At 40.9% G+C, this 20,876-nt stretch overlaps 1 protein-coding gene across 13 annotated transcripts in view; it reads left to right on the top strand.

Moving 5' to 3' along the window:
* Nucleotides 1-20,876, top strand: part of LOC124140137 (FERM domain-containing protein 4A-like) — a 214,736-nt gene that overhangs the window by 152,312 nt on the left and 41,548 nt on the right. For 11 of the 13 annotated variants that reach the window (XM_046507534.2, XM_046507532.2, XM_046507543.2 and 8 more), the window contains 8 exons: nucleotides 3,393-3,526; nucleotides 3,735-3,857; nucleotides 4,026-4,172; nucleotides 4,644-4,728; nucleotides 7,261-7,296; nucleotides 8,422-8,507; nucleotides 9,377-9,507; nucleotides 13,371-14,780. In XM_046507534.2, coding sequence (XP_046363490.2) covers nucleotides 3,393-3,526; nucleotides 3,735-3,857; nucleotides 4,026-4,172; nucleotides 4,644-4,728; nucleotides 7,261-7,296; nucleotides 8,422-8,507; nucleotides 9,377-9,507; nucleotides 13,371-14,780 — 2,152 coding nt within the window. The remainder of the gene's footprint in view (nucleotides 1-3,392; nucleotides 3,527-3,734; nucleotides 3,858-4,025; nucleotides 4,173-4,643; nucleotides 4,729-7,260; nucleotides 7,297-8,421; nucleotides 8,508-9,376; nucleotides 9,508-13,370; nucleotides 14,781-20,876) is intronic. The other 2 variants (XM_046507535.2, XM_046507533.2) reach the window with 2 other exon arrangements.

The following is a 20,876-nucleotide window of genomic DNA, read 5'->3' as shown; positions in this document are numbered from 1 at the left end:
TGTCAGTCTAGTGCTATACGTGACAGTCATAGATATGGATGTGTCAAAGATGGAAACCTGTGCCCAATTTGTTGATGCCCTGGCTCTTTTGAATAGAGCTCTTCGTAGAGGTGAGAATAGGTTTACTACTTGAGCGATCTTGCCTCAGCTGTGTTAAGCTTGAACCATTAAAATAAAAATTGCTGATTGATAAGTTGCGAGTCTTTCAGTGAGAAATATATAGAGTTTACTCTAGTGTTGTATAACATTGGCATTAGCTTGAAGCATTCATAAATTTGGTTAGGAATCTCCCAGTTGTTGTGAGATGGGATATTGAAGTATGCTGTTACCAGACTTGACAAGACAAATTGGCAAAGTCTCCACAAGAAAAAGATATGGCCAGCTGAGTAAACTGATACCCAATGCATCAGAAACACTTGGGCTAAAACATTGAAAGCAAAAGTAATGTCTACAGAAATTTCATATTTCATACTTTTGGTTAAAATGCAGCACTCATACACCAACTAACTCCCTTTTGCACATATTATGCAAAGAATTTTGCAAATTCTTGAAATAAAAGATCATTTACTTTTGTGAAATTTTTGCTATTTCCTCAGCTTATGATATTGAGTAAAACAGCTGGATTTTGATGCTCTACATGGAAAATTGTTAAAGTTGAAGCAAGGATTTTAAACCTATTGTAATCATTTTGTCTGTAGAACAGTGCCAAGCTTGTGTTCAGCTTTGATGTAGGTTAATTAGGGTATTGAGAGTTTATTAATTAGACTTGCTTAATTGCTTTATTGTCTTTTATTGGCAACAATAACGTGTTGATCTTACACATCAGATCAAAGACTCAGAGTGCTTTGATCAGTGTGCAGGTAACAAGTGCTGCTAAAACACCAACAGAACATCAGATACATGGGGAAACATCAATATTATCACAGTATAGAACAATACAGAATCCTAACACCTTCTCTCAATAGCACCACAACACTTTCTCAATAACACCACATGTTATTGGCATACTTAAATCTTGATTCAGTGAATATATTTGTAATTTTTAAAGACCCAGGAGAGAATAAAGTTTAAGATATTATTTTCTGAAAAAATATGAGAGAACTTAATTGATTAGGATAAATACACATTATTGATTTTGAGCGTGTGGCTGATTGGAGTAAGATATGAGTCAGTGTGGTTATGGCCATGTTTTATTTGACAGAATTACAATACAGGATTACTCATTTTAGGCACACTTGATGAACTATTGATTCATTAATATCACACCCTCTTGTGTTTGTCTTACATGCAGCTTGGGTAGCGGATCAATATGGCAGAAAATTAGCATATAATGTTTTCAGCTCAGTTCAAATGCAGCCATACAATGGTCAGTTTAATTTGAATATGAGATTAAATCCACATTACACATTGCAAGTATAATTATTCTTGTTTCTTTATCCTAAAAAATATAGGAGGAAGTTTCTATGATATTTTGTCATTAAAATACTTCATTGGTTCTATGTCTGATTTTTGTCCAAAATGTCTAGTTTTTGTTGTTTGAATGTTAAGGTTTGGTTTGAAAAATAATTCTTTGATCATCATCCAGTATCTCTATGAAGATACAAAATAACAGCTAACACTTCCAACAAAAGATTGGAGATTGCTGTCTGCCAATATTTGTTCTGCCACTATACAGTCTGGATAAAGAATGGAGCGCAATCAGGCTTACTTATTGGATTCAATCATCAAATAAACCCACAGCTTTAGACATAATGTGTGAGGAAACAGCTAGACTCAGCAAATACATGCAGAAAAAACAAGCAAGGGTGGTAAAAATCACACAGTTAGTGCCACAATGACAGTTAGACAGTGTGTTGTTTCACACCATTAGTAAAACAATAGGGCTCAGCAGACAGCCTTGTCACCTCAGGGGGTAATCCACTTTCACAAGCTTAGCTGGCATCACTGGACCCAGTCCCTCTCCCACCCTAAGGGGATCAGCTCCACCCCATTGTCCTGCCCTCCTCTCAGCTTGAAGGGATAAGCCGAGGGGATTATCCCAGCTATATTACAGGCAGTAGAGTCGTAGGGTTCATTTGCAACTTGGACCTTGTGTAGTTCACCAGTACGAACTCTTATCAGAATGATACTAAGTATGAACATATTTTATTGCCTATTAATGTTATGTGTTATGAGGGTTACCTGTGAATTACAATTTGAATCATGTGTTACAAATCTGCCTGGAACTGTAACCTGAATTTTATTTTTAAAATTAAATGCAATTATGCATTTGAAATTATTTTTAAATTGAAGTGATACTAACAATGTTTAATTCATATTACCATGTTATGTGGCCATGTTCTCATCTTGCTGTTGGCTCTGTGGAGCAGATTGGATTAATTATCCAGTTTATGAGAAGTATTCATGCTAAGGGCATGTTTCCTAGGTTATTGCAGAATATTGATCTGGCAGGAATTATCCACGATATCCAGGTATTTCCTGGCAGTCTCCTAATCCCACATTCCCAGCTATTTTTTCCTGCCGTATGACATCACCACTCTGCAGCATATAGAAGCTATTGATTTTCTGCACTTGACTGTACACAATGTGCACGAAGCAGACTCTCCCTGCTGGCATCCATGATGAGGCTGATTCAGGCTAGGGTGAACCCTTTGTGGCTGGACCACCATCCACTTCCCTGTGTATATATTCGTAACCCGTAAGCCGGAGTACATGTGATCTGCTTGAGACATGTGGGTGTAGGAGGGCATACACAATGTTTGAAGGTAATGTAGACGCAATGAGGTCACGTCTGTGTCATGGGTAGATGACTCGATTGATCGAGGAGGGCCCTACCCTTTTCCCATTGAAAAAAGCTATGCTATGAATTCAATACTGTCATTGAATGGGCAACGTGGTGTTTACAGCTAAGAATGACAGCTATGTAAATCTTGCCTGTGGGAAGTGTCTGAGTTTATCTGAGCCAGTTATCGTGGGACACTGGAAAGATGCTAGGTTGATGTTTTATTTTTGTAGTTTACATTTATGCCTGTGTTATACTTGTGTTTCTAGTTTAGGAGATCTGTGTTTTGTGTCTACGATGTGTGTATTGAGATGTGTAGCTGTCATGAGAGTGTCAAGGAAGGTACTTATCGAGTTGCTGTGGGATGATGACAGATCCTGTGCATCATAAACCACTGTCCCTTCCTGAATATTTGCAGTATTTCCTCATTTCATGTTGGAACATAGTCATGACTGACAAAGGTTGATTTTTTAACCATCAGTGTTTCTGTGTGTGTGTGTTGTATTTTTTCGAAGATTACTGGGCGTTTGTTTTATTTCAGAGATTCTGGGAGACTATTTTGTTTGTATTTCAGTGATTATCGTAGACTTATGTTGTGTGTCTATTTCAGTGAATATCGAGCAGACAGATTCGATCAAGGCCCAGCGTGAGATGTACCAAGCGTTGCGTGCGAGGAAGGAGGCGTTGGAGGAGACCCTGAGGAAGAAGACAGAAGAGTTGAAGAGACTATGCTTCCAGGAAGGGGTAGGTTGAACCATCAGTCGTTGATATTATCCTGTTGTATGTGTCCTGATAAAATTTAAGACTACTCATAAATGTTTTGGTCAAGTAAACTCAGCAAATAATAGTCCATATATTGACAGCTTCTGAAATTGATACAGAAAGTTGCCTGAGGCACAAAACGTGTAGATCATGTTGTTACTATAATACTAAACTGATGTATGTTTTCCAGGAACTGACTGGGGAGCTGCCCAAAGAGACCCCCCTTGCTCCAGGGGAGCAGATCCCCACCTTCCGGAGGAGGGTGGGGACGTCCTTCTCCCTCTCAGCCAAGGCGGTCAGCGGCACAGATGAGGTTGGCCTCTTTGTTATGTATTTGGTTTTCAAAATGGAAATAGTAACAATGTACATAAACAACAAGCATTGCTACAACTTGAAATTGATATTGCTAGTTGCCAAGTCTTGATTGTTCTCTGTGGAACACTTTGTTGTGGACACATCTGACCTTGACCTTGTGTTACAGCGCGAGGACCAGTTGGCGAAGATGGAGCTGGAGTACGAGCTGCAGAGTAAGATCACCAGCGCAGCTCACAAGTTGGCCCAGGACAAGGCTGTAGGCAAGAATGTGCGCAAACAGAGGCGGCAGTCCTACAACAGAGCTCTACAGAAGGTATGCATTGGCTAGACGTAGACTTGGCCTTAGGAAGAATGAGATAGGGGCTATATGGTCTTTGATCTGTTATGTCCTCGGAAGTTGTGAACGAAAATCAATGGATCCTTGTCATAACCCTCAGACGGTCCTGAGAAATCAGGGATACCCGGAAAAACCTTGTAAGACTGTTCTACAAATCAATACAGTTGGAACTGCTGTACAGTTGAAAGCAATTATGCAGGGATTCCATCAAGGATTCCAAACTAAATGCCATTAGCAGACAAATTTGGAAATTGGATTACCGTTTTTTCTTACATACATTCTGAGGTATAGGGACTCAAAACTGGGAATTTTTACCTTTGCTGCAGACTTGGGGTCTCTGAGCAGATCTAAGTATGTCCCTGTTATGTAATATGAAAGCATGTTATCTTGGGTGTACCATCCCAAATGAATGATGCACTGCTTTGACCAGATTGTTTGTTATTTCAGCTCAAGGATATGGAGAAGAAACTCAATGAAATGAAGCGCATGGCGGGGAAGGTTGGACTGCGAGCAGCGTCCTCCACGTATGATGGTACGTATCTCCACGTGCACCCTAGGCTGTCCAATTCCCTCAGTGACGAAATGCTTTACCCCGTTAGAGAGTTTGACAGCCGTGCATCGCACTCTCTGTGGTTTCCCCGCAACAGCTCAACACGATCCTTCCGTCACAAGTCGTTTGTTGAATCCTGCAGTGATGAGACACTTTTTGAGGAGTCTGACGAAGATGAGGATGTGGATGGTAGTTTTTTGACTGGGGCGCGAGCTTCTTGGCATCAGTACCTCCTGGAGAAGAGTCTTAGTGTACCCAAAGCACCCATGAAGGAAAGCCAGGTCTGAGGATGGATACTCAGGAAGAGCAAGATGGTGCTGGGGAAGATGGCATTGTAGTGATAGGCTTCCTTTAATCATGGACAGGGACGTGTTTTTAACATTACATGGACTTGAAGCAATGCTGAATATCCCAAAGACTATAGGGTCACTTGTTATTGTACAGCTCTCACAGCATTACATGGTGCTTTTGCAAGATGTCTCATGCATATCAGTGCATAATGTAGTATAGTGTGGATGATTGATGCATGGAGTGCATGGTGACAGTGTGATGTAATCGTGACAGGACGCCTCAGATTATGTACTTGTGATTGTATGCATGGTGTTCACGGTGGGTCAAGAGCGTAATAGAAAATGTATGCATGGTGTCTGTAACATTACAGTGTCGTGAGTATGCCACTGACATATTGCATGGTGTCCGAAGTAAATGAACTGTATGCATGTATGGCAGCGTTTGAGGTGTTTGTGTGATTGTTTTGTTGTTGCCATGCACTTGTTCTTTGTTTTCATTTTGTTTGCATACTTATCTGTGTCTTCCAAATTTTAAACGTCATTTACCTGCTTGTTAAATATCTCAGGTAGATACAGAGTTCTCAGCATTATATAAATGATCTGTATGCGTCGTCTTCCAGGGGGTCAGAATCCCAATGGCATGTAGTCCTACTCCTTAACTTATTCCAGTCAGATATTAATTTATATCTGATGGGGATTTCCGCAGTCTCAGTGTTAGCAATGCATTTATCTCTTTATGTTTTATGTGGCATGATAATGTACAAGCATTTTATTTATTTTTGTAATAAAATTTTATGTTTCCTTATTTTCGTTTTTGTTTCCTTGTTTCTGTGTCATTTGCACCACCCAAGGCCAGGGTCACATTTATGATTTGCATGGCTTTTTATTTAGTTTTAATGTAGCTGTAGCTTTACTGCATGAGTGGGTGTGAACCAGCTTCCAAGGGGATTCAGCATTGTAACGAGTCCATGCAATGTTGTGTTTTCCATGAATACAGACTTCAGTATTGGTGAGCCTGGTGCAGAGTAGAGGTCCTGCCACAGTCACATCCACATCCTTGATCGATGCTCACATGTCAAATTTTGTTTTTCCAGTCATATAATTAGGACAGATGATTGTGATTGAAAATCTGTCATCCAACAAACACTGTCACCTTTTAATTATTACAATGAAACACGGTTTAACCTTCCCTTTCAAAGGAAAAACAATATTTTCAACATGCACTTACTTCTCGGTAATTGTTGTCTCGAGATGTAATTGATATATTGTTGCTAACAATTGAACAGACGTGTTGTGTGTAGGTGCTACAACAACATGTCAAAAGGTTCTCACACACAGGTGTAGATTAATGGGGGATAGACTTGGACCAGTAACATGGGACCAGTCAGGCGCGACTGTTGGTTTGTGTACCATCCACTCAACCGTGACAGTCTCAGCAATTAGAAAGACCTCAATTGTTGTGCGAGACAGGCCAAGTGGAATGTCAGACTGTCAAACGTCAAATCTCTTGCGTTGCTGTGTATTCTGCGCATGTTATCTTGTATGATGTGTGTACATGGGAGACGAGATTGATAAGGTCCAATAAATGTGTCATGGGTCCTCCTGTACAACAGCTGGAACTACTGTACAACAGCGTCTACTAGCTGGTCAACAGCATCATGGAGCTATTAATATCAGGATCAGGATTAAGTGTTTTAGTGTTCGTCATATATTGAAATGGGAAAAATATAGATAAAGACAACATTTCTTATTTAAGGTACAAGGGACATTTTACGAGAATTTGTCTCCAATGTAATAGCCAGTTTTATGTATATTAGCGAGGGTGGCAAGTAAGGCATTGGTATGTTCACTCAAATCCCATCACCCCAGGATTCAATGGGTTAAGTAACCATAATTCCTGGTGTTCATACAGTGAAAGTTCATATAGCTGAAATATTGCTCAATAAAAGTGTTGCATGCCATTTCATTTGCAAAATCAGCTATAGCTGGAAGCACTCCTAAAATCTCAACAGTCAAACAGAACTTTGTCATCTCAGCTGTGTAACTTGTGAAAGGCGGTGTTTGCTCCTGAAGATATTTCAGCCATAGTATTCTTGTCTTTTACTGCCTGTGTATATGTTGGTTCACTGTTGTTTGTCTGACGGTGAGATGTACAGTGATGTGTTTGCAACGTGTGGTATGTGTAACTAACAGTCATTTTCCCCAATTTCCCTCCCGTTTGCAGCACAAAGCGAGGATAGTCTCCCCTTAACAGATAGTGGTACGTCAGTACTGTGTATACCGACTGCACATACGTTGAGTCGGGAGTGTGTTTCAGTGTTGCTGTAATAAACACCTTGTACAGTGTTCTGCGAATTACAAAAAGTATTAAAATCACATGCTTCAAAACTAATTAAATGAACATGAAAGAATATTTTAAGGTTAAAATAAATTTTAATAATATTAACAATGTTACAATAATCTTGTCCATTTCAGATTTGAATTCTAAAAGAAACTAGCTTTTTGCTTGTAAAAAAATCATTCATTTCTTTTAAGAAGTCTAAATGTAAATATGATCTTATGCTTGGAGGGCAGAATAGTTTCAATACACTAAATTGGACAAAGAACACTGTACAATATCGTGCTGCATGGTACAATGATAACATGGAGTCATATTTTTATATTTTGCCTCTAATTCCCACCCACGTATTCATTTTCAGCTAATGAGCATAATACTTTCATTTTTCATTTGAGTTTGCCAAGTTGCTAATGCATGGCCAAAGATGGATCTAAACTGGAAGCATTGTCTTTGTTCTGCATGGACTGTAACATGTTGACACCATATATATCAAGCGCACACACCCTAAAACAATTCTGTAACGTTTGCAATTTCCATAGCAACAGTAATGATCTCTTTATCCCACCTGTGTCAATTCATTGCATGTATACCCAATAAGGAATGCATTTCTCATTAAATACACGTTTCTAATTGAGATCTAAATATATTTTATAATTTCAATTATTATTTTAAATTGTTAAATTTGAATATATTTAGTTTCAAATATCTTTAGCATTGCAATGTAGTTTCACCATTTTTTTTTACCAAGACTGATACTATTTTTTGTATGGACAATGGTTTTCAGTAAATGACAATCCACGACAAATTGCAGATTTATGCGAATATTCTAAAGATTTGAATGTTAGTGCATGGGCATTGATAAAATCGTAGTGATAATTGTTCAAATGCATGTGAGTTACCCCCCCTTGATTTTGATTAGAATTTGAAATTACTTTCATAGAACAGGAGACGATATGTATTTTGTGAACTAAAAATAAGGTCATCGTGCTCTGCCTGTATTGAGGATTTGTGCTGATTTTAAAGGTGGCATTCTTCTGATGGTTGCAGATTCAGAGATTGTGTCTCCTGCTCAGTCGCCCCCGGTTCAGCGTTACCAGCGTGAACAGCCTGCACAGCCTGCACAGCGCCCTCAGGTGGGAGATTTGGGAAGCTCTAACAATAGCTGATACATAGTTATACAGGGCTTGACTTTACTTGTATAATACCTGCACCAGTGCAACCTAGTTTTGAAAAGTGTAACCTAATATTTGTGTCTTCATGCACCAAATGTATGTAAAAAACATTCAAATCTGTGTCTGATTAAAGCTCACATTTCCCAACAATGATCTTTAAACACACTCAATACATCTAAGCTTTAAATACCATACTACATCACTAATCCCTGGGTTATGTATAATTTGTCTTGCTGTCTTGGGCTTGATGTAATTTTTGCACATGTTCCTATTATTGTTTTGCAGCAGGACATCATTCAGTTATGTAAAATAATGACATAGTCTTCAGGGATCTGAACTTTTATTTATTTCGACTAGTTTATGCATCTGTCATGGCTTCGTTTAAACTTTTTTAAAACTATTTTCTTATTATTTTATTAAATTTATTGGACCTGTTTGAAATCTGGTTTCGTCTGGTGCAAGTAGGTTTTCATATCAACATGCATTTGGTGCAAGTAGGTTTTCATGTCAACATGCACTTGGTGCAAGTAGGTTTTCATGTCAACATGCACTTGGTGCAAGTAGGTTTTCATGTCAACATGCATTTGGTGCAAGTAGGTTTTCATGTCAACATGCACTTGGCGAAATTGTAGTACCAAGTGAACTAGTGGACATGTAACATTATATTGTTTTTAAGTGTGTTCAAATGATACAGAAAATGTTCATTGGGTTTAAAAATAATGAATTTTAGGTGAAACAATGTTGTGGTTGAGAGTGAAAATAAGCCCTATTTAGCTTCAAGAGGTTTACACATGAATGATGAATGTATTGTTGGTGGGTTTTTTTTTCAGGGAAATGTGATAGAGCGGCCTCCAATCTCTTCTCAGTCATTCCACCAGCAGCAGCGTCCCCCGGATGAGGACAACCTCGTCCCTCCCCAACCTATCCCCCACAGTGTCACCCTCAGCCCTAGTCACAGCAGGTATGTACTGACAGCGAGGCTCAGGACACTCCCAGTGTCACCCTCAGCCCTAGTCACAGCAGGTATGTACTGACAGCGAGGCTCAGGACACTCACAGTGTCACCCTCAGCCCTAGTCACAGCTGGTACGTACTGACAGCGAGGCTCAGGACATTCACAGTGTCACCCTCAGCCCTAGTCACAGCTGGTATGTACTGACAGCGAGGCTCAGGACACTCACAGTGTCACCCTTAGCCCTAGTCACAGCTGGTACGTACTGACAGCGAGGCTCAGGACACTCACAGTGTCACCTTAGCCCTAGTCACAGCAGGTATGTACTGACAGCGAGGCTCAGGACACTCCCAGTGTCACCCTCAGCCCTAGTCACAGCAGGTATGTACTGACAGTGAGGCTCAGGACACTCACAGTGTCACCCTCAGCCCTAGTCACAGCTGGTACGTACTGACAGCGAGGCTCAGGACACTCACAGTGTCACCTTAGCCCTAGTCACAGCAGGTATGTACTGACAGCGAGGCTCAGGACACTCCCAGTGTCACCCTCAGCCCTAGTCACAGCAGGTATGTACTGACAGTGAGGCTCAGGACACTCACAGTGTCACCTTAGCCCTAGTCACAGCTGGTACGTACTGACAGCGAGGCTCAGGACACTCACAGTGTCACCCTCAGCCCTAGTCACAGTAGGTACGTACTGACAGCGAGGCTCAGGACACTCACAGTGTCACCCTCAGCCCTAGTCACAGCTGGTACGTACTGACAGCGAGGCTCAGGACACTCACAGTGTCACCCTCAGCCCTAGTCACAGCAGGTATGTACTGACAGCCAGGCTCAAGACACCCACAGTTGTCTCCCTTCTGTCATGTTGAAATGGGTTTGCCAGTTATTCATCCAACGTGATTTTGTTTTGGTGAAAAGTGTTTCATGTACTGAAAAATATTGCTTTTTATTTAATTTTATGTAAATAACTCAATTTGTTGATACAGTAAATCAAATTTTTAACTCTATATCCAAAACTCCCTCGTATAAATAATTGATCTATTAATTAATTCGCTGTCATATAGCTGGAATATTGCTAGTGCTGCGTTAAACACAAAAATAATATTTTATTCCAAAATTTAACAACTGGAATGTTATTTTTCACTTTTTTTTGTGATTAAAGATATAAAAATATTGAAGTTTTTAAAACATTTCTTTTTGTACAATATATGTATATATGCTTTTAATATTCTCCCACTGGTGATGGAAGTATAACTATGTATATGTCATAATGCATGCTCTTTCATCTCATACAACTGAATACCTATAGTCAGTGCAAAACTGTAAGCGCATACTGGAATTATCATGTTTTCAATGTGATTTTATAATTTCCAAAAAGAAAATGATAGTATGCCTCACTTTACATAATTGTGCTGTGATCAAATGAATATTAAGATAGACACTAATTTTGCCTGTTTCTCATTGCAGAATGCTTGTTTTTCAAATTTTGGATAATGTTGTTAACATGTTGAGTGTTTGATAACCTGACTGCAGAACTGGAGATTGTGCACAGTTTACTAGCGTCCCTTAGCTGTCTGGGCAGTGGAGCTTTCTACTTAACCCCCAGGCTAACCACCACCCCCAGGCTAACCATCACCCCCCTCTCTAACACAGTCTTCATCTCACTGCTTGCTTGCATAGTCCTTCCCTTCATCTTTCTCTTCCTTCATCTTCATGAACTTCATCATATACTTGTATCCTTTATCTTTACCTTCATCCTGTACTCCTTCCTTTTATTATTATGACATCCCACTTCCTCATGAACATATATATTGACCCACTTTGAAAACGCATATTCAATTGTAAAATGGCCACAAAATTCATTATAAGTTGTTCTGTGTATTTAGGCATGAGATAATCAAACAGCAATGTCCTTCAGGTTTGAATCTGATTTGATGTGTTTTGAGATGGACTTGAGCACAAAACCCTTCTTGTCTGATTCTTGAAAACGTGACTCTGTGTTTTCATTGTGTCAGTGTATCTCCCACCCTTATCATCATAAGATCCCCCTTATCCAGTCATGCAGGTCTTACAAATCTTGTCATCCATACAAAATCTCATCCTTCATCATGTCCATGTTCATGTCAATCCTTTATCATCTTCTGTTGATCCAAACTCTCTTCTCTTTTCCAAGACTTCATCCCCCAATCTTAAACACATTTACACTGTTTGCTTGCACCACTTACTCATTCACCCTGGTTGATTCAGCTCATTGTATTCCAATTGCGTGGATCAATGCTCATGATGTCAATCACTGGATTGTCTGGTCCAGATTCGATTATTTACAGACCGCCGTCATCATAGCTGGAATATTGCAGAGTGCGGAGTTGAATAACACACAAACGTTGACCTAATAATGCATAAATGTCTGTAACAGACTTACAGTTACATCAACATTACAATAATCATCACACCCCGACATCACCATACAGACAATGAACATCACACCCACATCACCACCCAGACAAAGAGCATCACACCCACATCACCACCCTGACAAAGAGCATCACACCCCACATCATTACCCAGACAAAGAGCATCACACCCCAGCATCACTACCCTGGCAATGAGCATCACCCTGACATCACCACCCTGACAATGAACATCACACCCCACATCACCACCCTGACAAAGAGCATCATACCCCAGCATCACTACCCTGGCAATGAGCATCACCCTGACATCACCACCCAGACAAAGAGCATCACACCCCACATCACCACCCTGACAAAGAGCATCACACCCCACATCATTACCCAGACAAAGAGCATCACACCCCAGCATCACTACCCTGGCAATGAGCACCACCCTGACAATGAACATCTTCCCATATCACCACCCTGGCATCCAGATCCCCCTGTAGTATGCTTGTTCTAATAACCTACATAGAAAACCCCACGATATGTGTTCTACCTTGTTCATCAAACACTGTAAGTATCGGTTCCTTTTTGCTGACTACACCCGAGCCTTTATTCACAACAATCATGATATACCCTTTCATCATAATCATAACATAACTGGTTTTGAAATAACTTGTCCTACAAACAGTAGGGGTGTGACATGATGGATAGCAGTTTATTATTTTTTCAATAATATCAAAATCATTGTAAGAATCGACACATTTTTCAGGTATGAAACAATATTATATTTTCAGAATTAGTGAAATTGTTTCTTGTTTTTTATATGGTTTTGCTGTTAAAAAAAAAGGAGTACGAAAGTTATCCAACTGATGGATATTAGCATTTTGTACAGTTCTTTTTACCATTCATATGCTTACAAAAATACTAAGATTACATGGAGTCATTCTGATAAAATCTACATGATTGTTTAAGCATATTTTGCAAACAAGATCATGATACAGTCAAACTCTTTTGTGTCAAACTTTGATGTGTCAAACCACCTGTGACGATCTGGGTCAGAACAGGTCTTCAGCAAGCAATACTTCCCATAAAAGCCAACTATGTTTGTCATAAGAGGCGACTAACGGGATCGGGTGGTCAGGCTTGACTTGGTTTGATGCATGTCATCGTATCCCAAATGCGTGGATCGATGCTCATGATGTCAATCATTGGATCCCTTCAACTTTGACACAACAGTGTTTAACTGTATGTATGTTATTATAGTGCAATCATTTCACCCCTTATGAACAATCCCAGTGATATTTCTTTTCCAATGGTATACCTTATATTCTAACCATATCCACAAAATATACACCTAACATACTGACAGCATGCCTCTCCCTAACACACCTGCCTGGCTTCCTCTAACCTCTAACTGGCTGTGCGGCTGTCCGTGCGTCCGTCTGTACCTTGTGCATTGTTTCTCTCTGCAGTCCCCAGCTGTGTGGTGGCTACCTGGCCAGCAGCGTGTACGCTACCCGCACGCAGTACCGCAGTCAGATGTATCCCACACTCAACAGCCGGAGTCGTTCTTCTTCCAGCAATCAGTCGGAGTATGACAACATGAAGCATGCTGGGCGGCTGGAAGGTAGTCTGGACAGCGGCTTCAGCTCGGCCAACAACATGTACAACATCAACTCCCAGCGCACCTCCCACTACGAGAGCACCGACCACCTCAAGACAACAGCAAACCCCAACTACCAGGGCGACGGGGTGTTAGACGACAGGCTCAATCTGCCGTCGAAGCATGGCAGTCTCGACGGAGCTTATCGGAAAGCTCAACAGAAATATAACAGCTTGGAACGCAACACGAGACAGGAGCATCCTGGGAATGATCCCAACCTGCCCGAGTTGACGCCATCACGATTTGGGAGTAAACGTGAATCACAGACTGAGTATGAGTACGATCCGCCATCACACCGGAGTAGCATCATGGTCGAGGTGCCAGTGCATCATGAGGAGCATAGTGGTAACCGTGGTGATGGACAGACTTATTATAGTGAAAAGCATTTCTGGCAGGAGGCTGCGCCGACGGATCCGTCACCAATTGTACGTAGCCCAGAACCAGAACGGAAAGACAATGCTGGCAGATCTGAGAGTCCTCATGTTGATCAGTGTTACAGCCCGCGTGGGTTTGAGGGATCGTATACGAGGTCGGAGAGATATGTGTACCCTGCCCCAAGTGACCAAAGTGGTAATGCGAGGGTTCGAGAGTCTCAGCCATCACCACAATCGAGTTCTCTTGTGACTGTCACGCGACTTCAACCCCATATGGAAGTCAGTAAGCCATATGAAATGGCAGACTTTTACAAATATAGTGAACGTTTACGGCGTCAACGGTTGATAGAACATTACCAGAGACAGTTAATAGGAACTGAACGCATCTCTCGGGCCAGCACTCCTTCACAACACTCCACAGATAGTGGAAACATAGATGAAACATCACATCATTCGGGGTCCAGCCAGTTCCAGTCCAGTTCTAACCTAGTCCACCCCTCTAGTCCATATCGGGCTTGTACCCCCCAATCCCCAACCTATTCGACAACATCCTCAGTGTCTGTGGGCCACGCCCCAGTGATGTACGGCCAGCAGCAGCAGCAGCAGCAGCAGCAGCATCCTGGAGGAGGGGACCATCCACAGTATGGCGGGACGCGGGAGGTGACCAGCTCCTTCCAGACAGTCAAGAGTCATGGTCCCGGAGTGCAATATGTGCAATCGATGTCGTTCCGTGCACAACAAATCCAGAGTGCTGCAGCTGCACAGCATAAAGTCTACCAGCCGCTGCAGCGTATGAAATGTGAGCCCATTAAAAAGACCTTCAACCCGTCAAACTCCACACTAAGGTGAGAGTCAGCCATTGTTGGGCTGGCTGGTGTGGATCTCGGGGTCGTGTGTGTGTAAACACTTCTTTCACGGTCAGATGGAGGACAGGTCATAAGTTCAATGGTGTGCTGTGATTGGCTGCAATAATCATAGCCTCGAACCCACTGGTTTCTCTGTGTGCAGTGTTTTACCTGCTGCTCTTAGCCTCCAACCCAATTTTTGATTTTCAGTTGCCATGTGAATGAAATAACGCTGTTTCTAGTTGATGCCAACTGACTCTACCACTTCAATAGACAAGACTGTGCCTGCATTACTTGTGTTGACTTTATGTTTGGCTTTGACCATGCCTAGTATTAATCATGACAAACAACAGGACATGACAATTCAGGGTTAATTGCAATTTTTGCCAATCAGACTTTTATGTAAAATTCTTGACATGCTTCAACAAAACTGCAGACTTTTTGAATACCATGCAACGATTATTTTGCTGCCATCGAAGATATAGTCATAATGTGCTTTGAATGCATGTGATTCTATGCCAATATTTTTTAATTTATTTTTGGTGTGTATGCCTGAAGTGTTTTGTGAAACATCAAATTTCATCATCTTGCATGTCTCGTCACCATCGTTTGTAATACCAAATCTGATGCAGGCTCAACCCAGAGTGCATGTCCATAGTTGCCATAACAACCACCTGTTTCCATATCAACCATTACTAACCAATCATCATTCATTACTTAATGCATGACCTGTCTTTCACTGATCATGTGACCACTGTCACGTGACCTCGTTGCTACACCAGCCACCCATACTTTCTGTTGCCTTGTTGAATGTTGATGCATGTCTGCAGTTGTCAAACTGTCACCATTTTCTATGTTATAAATGCCAGTTATTTTTTTTTTTAATACATGCCACTTGAGTTGTGTTTTATATGGAAGATTGAAGATTTATGAGTCTCTGCACATTAGAAGCAGTTAATCGGCAGAGCTGTGTTAGATTTCTAGTTTTAAATGTTACAACAGTTTTATGGTTACCATTGTAGGATGTACTTGTTTCTGTGACTGCTGAACTGTGAGCGTGAATGGGTGTCATCGTTTCTGATTTCACTGTTGATTGTCCTGTCTGTGTTGGTGGTGATAAGTCGTAGCAACATTAACAGCATCATGGTATGGCGCAATTTGCATGAAGGTGGGCCCTGGTGTTGCCATGGTGACACATCCAGGGCCTTTAGTCTGGTGGGAGGGTACCTTTAATATTCAGTGTATTGGAGACATTAGGGACCGGTCATTTATTACAGGGGTGGATCAGAGGTTTTTGATGCAGTAACCTCCCCTTATGCTTGTCATATTTTTGGATGACCCTCCCAGTATCCTTGAACATTTTTTTCATGACCCTCCTGAAATGACAAAAGGTAAAAGCTCTATTGTTTTATTATCAAGTGTCCATTTTTCCAAGACCCTCCCCAATTATGTGTGTTATTATTATTATGACCTCTGCTTACAGTAAGTGACCGGTCCCTTAGCTGGAACAGATTCACAGTCAAGAAGGATGTCATTGAATCTCAAGAATCTGTATTTCAAAATGGCAGAATATTTGTGTTTTTGTTTCAGCTTATGGAACTAATGAGTACTTCTTATTAGGATATTAAACATGACACTTAATGAATATCAACTTCATGGCGACACATTGCAGAGATTATTCACACGTCAAAGATTAATGAAATATGTAATAGCAGAATATGTAAGTTCTCGTAGCGCCAGAGCTTTCCGTGCTCTGGTCCAGGTGATGTGAACAGCTGTAAATAAGACAGTCATGAAAATTTGTGATACAATACTCGTTTCATAGAAAAGGGACCAAAGCTGAGCTCATGCATCATGCTCTTGTGATTCCACGTTGATAATATGGGTACTGCCCAATGGCAGAGTCACACAAAAGTTAATATCGAATTCGAAACATCGTACAAATACTGATATTATTGTTCAGTTTTTGGTGATATTTTGTGTGAATCTTACAGTATTTTTTCTCAGCTTTAAATATATCAGTATGACTAAAGCTGATCAAACTCACTGACTTTAATAAATAATAGGTATTGACTATGCTAATCAGTATTTAATTACTTCTTATCATTCATCCTTACAATTCTAGTGCCTCGACAGATGAATTAAGTACCACGACAGATGAATTAAGTACCACAAGAAAGATTGTCTGTGATTCGATTGAAATGAACTGTAATGCATCATCGGGACAATCATGAAATCAAATGAAACTTTGTGTATCGAAACATTGCAATTTCTAGCACCGATGATGTCATTATGAAAGGGAGACAACTCATTATCTTTTGTTATTTCGTACAAGAAGGACATTAATGACCCAAAAGGCCGGCTCAATATATGACATTGCTACTACTAGTTGTCATTTGAGAAACAAATATTATTGGTACTTAATTTATCTCTTCAGTTATATGTAAATACGGGAAAATTATCAAGTTTATTGGAAAATTTATAAACTTACCAGTAATCATTAAACCAGGTTTTCATTAACATTGATATGTATAAACAGAGACCACATACTTTTGTATGGTCTCTGGTATAAGCTTACCCAATGTTTCATGCCCAAAAGATGGTCAAAGGGGGATAACTCTTTAGGGCCTACCTAAATGACTGAAGTGATCTTAAAATGTATGACACCATGAGATTCACCAGTAGGAAAGGAGAAAATGGCACACCATTCTGAAAAGACTTAATGTGTAGGCAGCATTGGTATGCATTAATATTCAGTGATTTGTCATGATATTTTCTAGCCAAAAGGTCATATTTCAATATCAGTTGATGTAACAGTAAATGGCAAAGAATGTCATTCTAAATAACAATTTCAATGTTTATGATAAACAGTATTAATTTATTGTCATTGTTTGTGTTCGGTTGTAAGTCATCAAATAGAATGACAAATTTTGAACCTTTCACACTACATTTTCTATGATTTAAGACTTAATGATTTTCACCATTTAAATACTGCCCGATTGCCGGCATTGTATTTCTGTTGAGGAAGTAACCTCTCACCTGATATTATGATGTACAAACTCCATGGCTTCTCGGGACACGTTCAGTACCAGATCTGAATATTAATTATGTTACCTTACACACTAAGATCTGAATATTGATAGCATTTAATTCACTTGAATTAGCTTATATTGCATTCATCGCTGTGAACATTTTATTTACATATTCCTTGCTATTTATAAATGTTAGGCTACTTGCTAAATTTATTAATCCAAATATCAACTGTAGTATGTATATGATTAAAATACTTATGATAACCGTATTGGTTGGGTCAACATGTAGTATTACTGAGAGACAGATTTAAGAAAGTCCTGTTCAGAAATTTGATACGCAGCCCATGCAGTTAATTGCGAAATAAATTGAAAAATGATTTATACAAGCTTTTTGTTGTTCTACATACATTCAAGCAAAATTACTGCTATTTTTTTTAAAATTCTTACCAAAAGAACCAGGTGCATACGCCCTTACAATCTGCTCATTCAGCACAGAGCACCCTACAGTTTAGGTGGCAGCCCAGCCTTAGCCTGTTAAGTGAGGTTGAGTGAGAAACTGAGGGTTTTCTTGAGTTTGTTGACCAGTAATACACCTGGGCAATGTTCCACATCCGGTTAGCGGTTTTTGCTCTACAACTGTCGAAACTCCCTCACGCTCTGTCAACTAGGAGACGTGTGTGTCGTAGAGAGTAGCTACATGAAGGAAGGAGGGACAGTCACAGTGCTAGGATCAGTTTGTGGGACGGGGCCAGACTCTAGGAGACGCGTGTGTTGTAGAGAGTAGCTACATGAAGGAGGGAGGGACAGTCACAGTGCTAGGATCAGTTTGTGGGACGGGGCCAGACTCTAGGAGACGCGTGTGTTGTAGAGAGGAGCTACATGAAGGAGGGAGGGACAGTCACAGTGCTAGGATCAGTTTGTGGGACGGGGCCAGACTCTAGGAGACGTGTGTGTCGTAGAGAGTAGCTACATGAAGGAAGGAGGGACAGTCACAGTGCTAGGATCAGTTTGTGGGACGGGGCCAGACTCTAGGAGACGTGTGTGTTGTAGAGAGTAGCTGAAGCAGTGATGGAGCGCCGTGTGCATGTTAGAGCAGATGATTGTTCTGTGTCTATACTCATCCGTGTATCACTGTGGCCAGTGTGGCCAGTGTGGCATCACTGGTGTGGGAGCAGCCAGCCATGTCTTACCCCTCGAACACAGCTCTGTAGCTGTCATAGGGTTAGACTTAGCTCAGAGACTAGGGTTAGGGACTTACCCATCTCAGCTGGTACACATGTCTGTGTTGGCTGTCACAGGGGACTTACATATCTCAATGTAGGCAGTGAAGGGTCAGGGTTTGCTCACACACAGCCCTCTCGTTGGTTGTTGGGCCTCACTCTTATGGCCTCGACAGATGTTCATTTGACTGTAGTGGGGATCTGGTGTCTCTGTACACGGGGCACTGGGTTAACCTTCCTGACTGTAGTGGGGATCTGGTGTCTCTGTATACAAGGCACTGGGTTAACCTTGCTGACTGTAGTGGGGATCTGGTGTCTCTGTACACGGGGCACTGGATTAACCTTGCTGACTGTGGTGGGGATCTGGTATCTCTGTACACGAGGCACTGGGTTAACCTTCCTGACTGTAGTGGGGATCTGGTGTCTCTGTACACGAGGCACTGGGTTAACCTTCCTGACTGTAGTGGGGATCTGGTGTCTCTGTATACAAGGCACTGGGTTAACCCTGAGTTTGGCATACATATTCATCACGGCTTACATTAATTGGCCTTCAACCCCAGCAGAATAGCATTGATCCTAAAGGTTGACAAGAGCACAGAGACTTTTTGAGTGCAGTACTTGAGGCATACATGGAAGGCATTGTCTCCCAGCCACGTACCAACAGTGATGGCTTTGTCCGATTCAGGCCACTAGTGATGGTAAGTGGTCCTGAAGGAGCTGTCCCTTCTGAGACATGAGCGTTGCCCCCGAACATAGAGCTATTGAAATACTCTCCACTGTGTAGAGCTCCTGACCTTTCACAGAAAACATGCAAATAGTATTCGTTGTAATAGTTTTTGTAGTGAGGCGCTGACACTTTCTCCCCTCTTCTCAATATCGTATACCATGTCTAGTTTAAGATATTGAGATGCAGTTTCAGTTTTCAGAGTGTAGAAAACATTCCAAGCAATGCCAGTTCGTCATGCTAATCTGAACATTGAACAAAAGTCTTGATGGGAATAAAACAATTAGGGTACAAGGTTTATGTTAAGAGCTGGATTTGTTCATCTGGTTTGTGGGAACTGTCAGTCACTTTGCTGTTGTGTAATACTTGGCAGTGTGTCCTTGGCTTATCTCATGTGCTGCTGATGCTGTTCATCGTACTATTGCGTGGATGTCATATTCAGTCAGGGTAATGTCAGCTTGCTCCAGCAGTTTCCTTACAATGAAATATGGCAAGCAATTCTCATGTTGAAAATGTCAACCGAAATAATAAAAAAGTATCTTAAGTTGAAATATGATGTATGTGTTTGTTGTTGTTTGTTGAAATTTGTTTGTTGAAATCCAGGGTAGAATAGATCTTCAGCTACCCATGCTTGCCGTAATAGGCGACTATGCTTGTCGTAAGAGGCGACCAATAGATCGGGTGGTCAGGCTCGCTGACTTGGTTGATGCATGTCATCGTATACCATTTCCGTGGATCGATGCTCATGTCAATCACTCGATTGTCTCATTTACAGACCACCGTCATATAGCTGGAATATTGCTGAGTGCGGCGTTAAACAACAAACAAACAAAAAGCGTTTGTTGAAAAGATTTCCTCGTCCTCAATAGAAAGATGACATTGTATGTGTTGTAGAATGTTCTGTGTTCAAAATTAAGGGAGGTCCTTGAGATTTCCTTCTATGGTTTTGGAATCTGAAGAACCCTAAATCTTTTGTTATTAGCACCCCTTGACTTTCAGGCTTCATTTCCAACACTGGCATCAGCTACTCGACTGGAATAGTATATAGGTAGAGCAGAGATAAAAACCATTACGATTTGGGGGAAGCATATAACTAATTTCTGTACATTTTATTCAGTGA

The sequence above is a fragment of the Haliotis rufescens genome, unplaced genomic scaffold, assembly GCF_023055435.1.
Source record: "Haliotis rufescens isolate VD_foot unplaced genomic scaffold, xgHalRufe1.0.p SCAF_23, whole genome shotgun sequence".
In the NCBI taxonomy this organism is placed as follows: Eukaryota; Metazoa; Mollusca; class Gastropoda; order Lepetellida; family Haliotidae; genus Haliotis; species Haliotis rufescens.
Note: the sequence above shows the minus strand (reverse complement) of the source record. Positions and strands in the feature narration are given on the sequence as shown.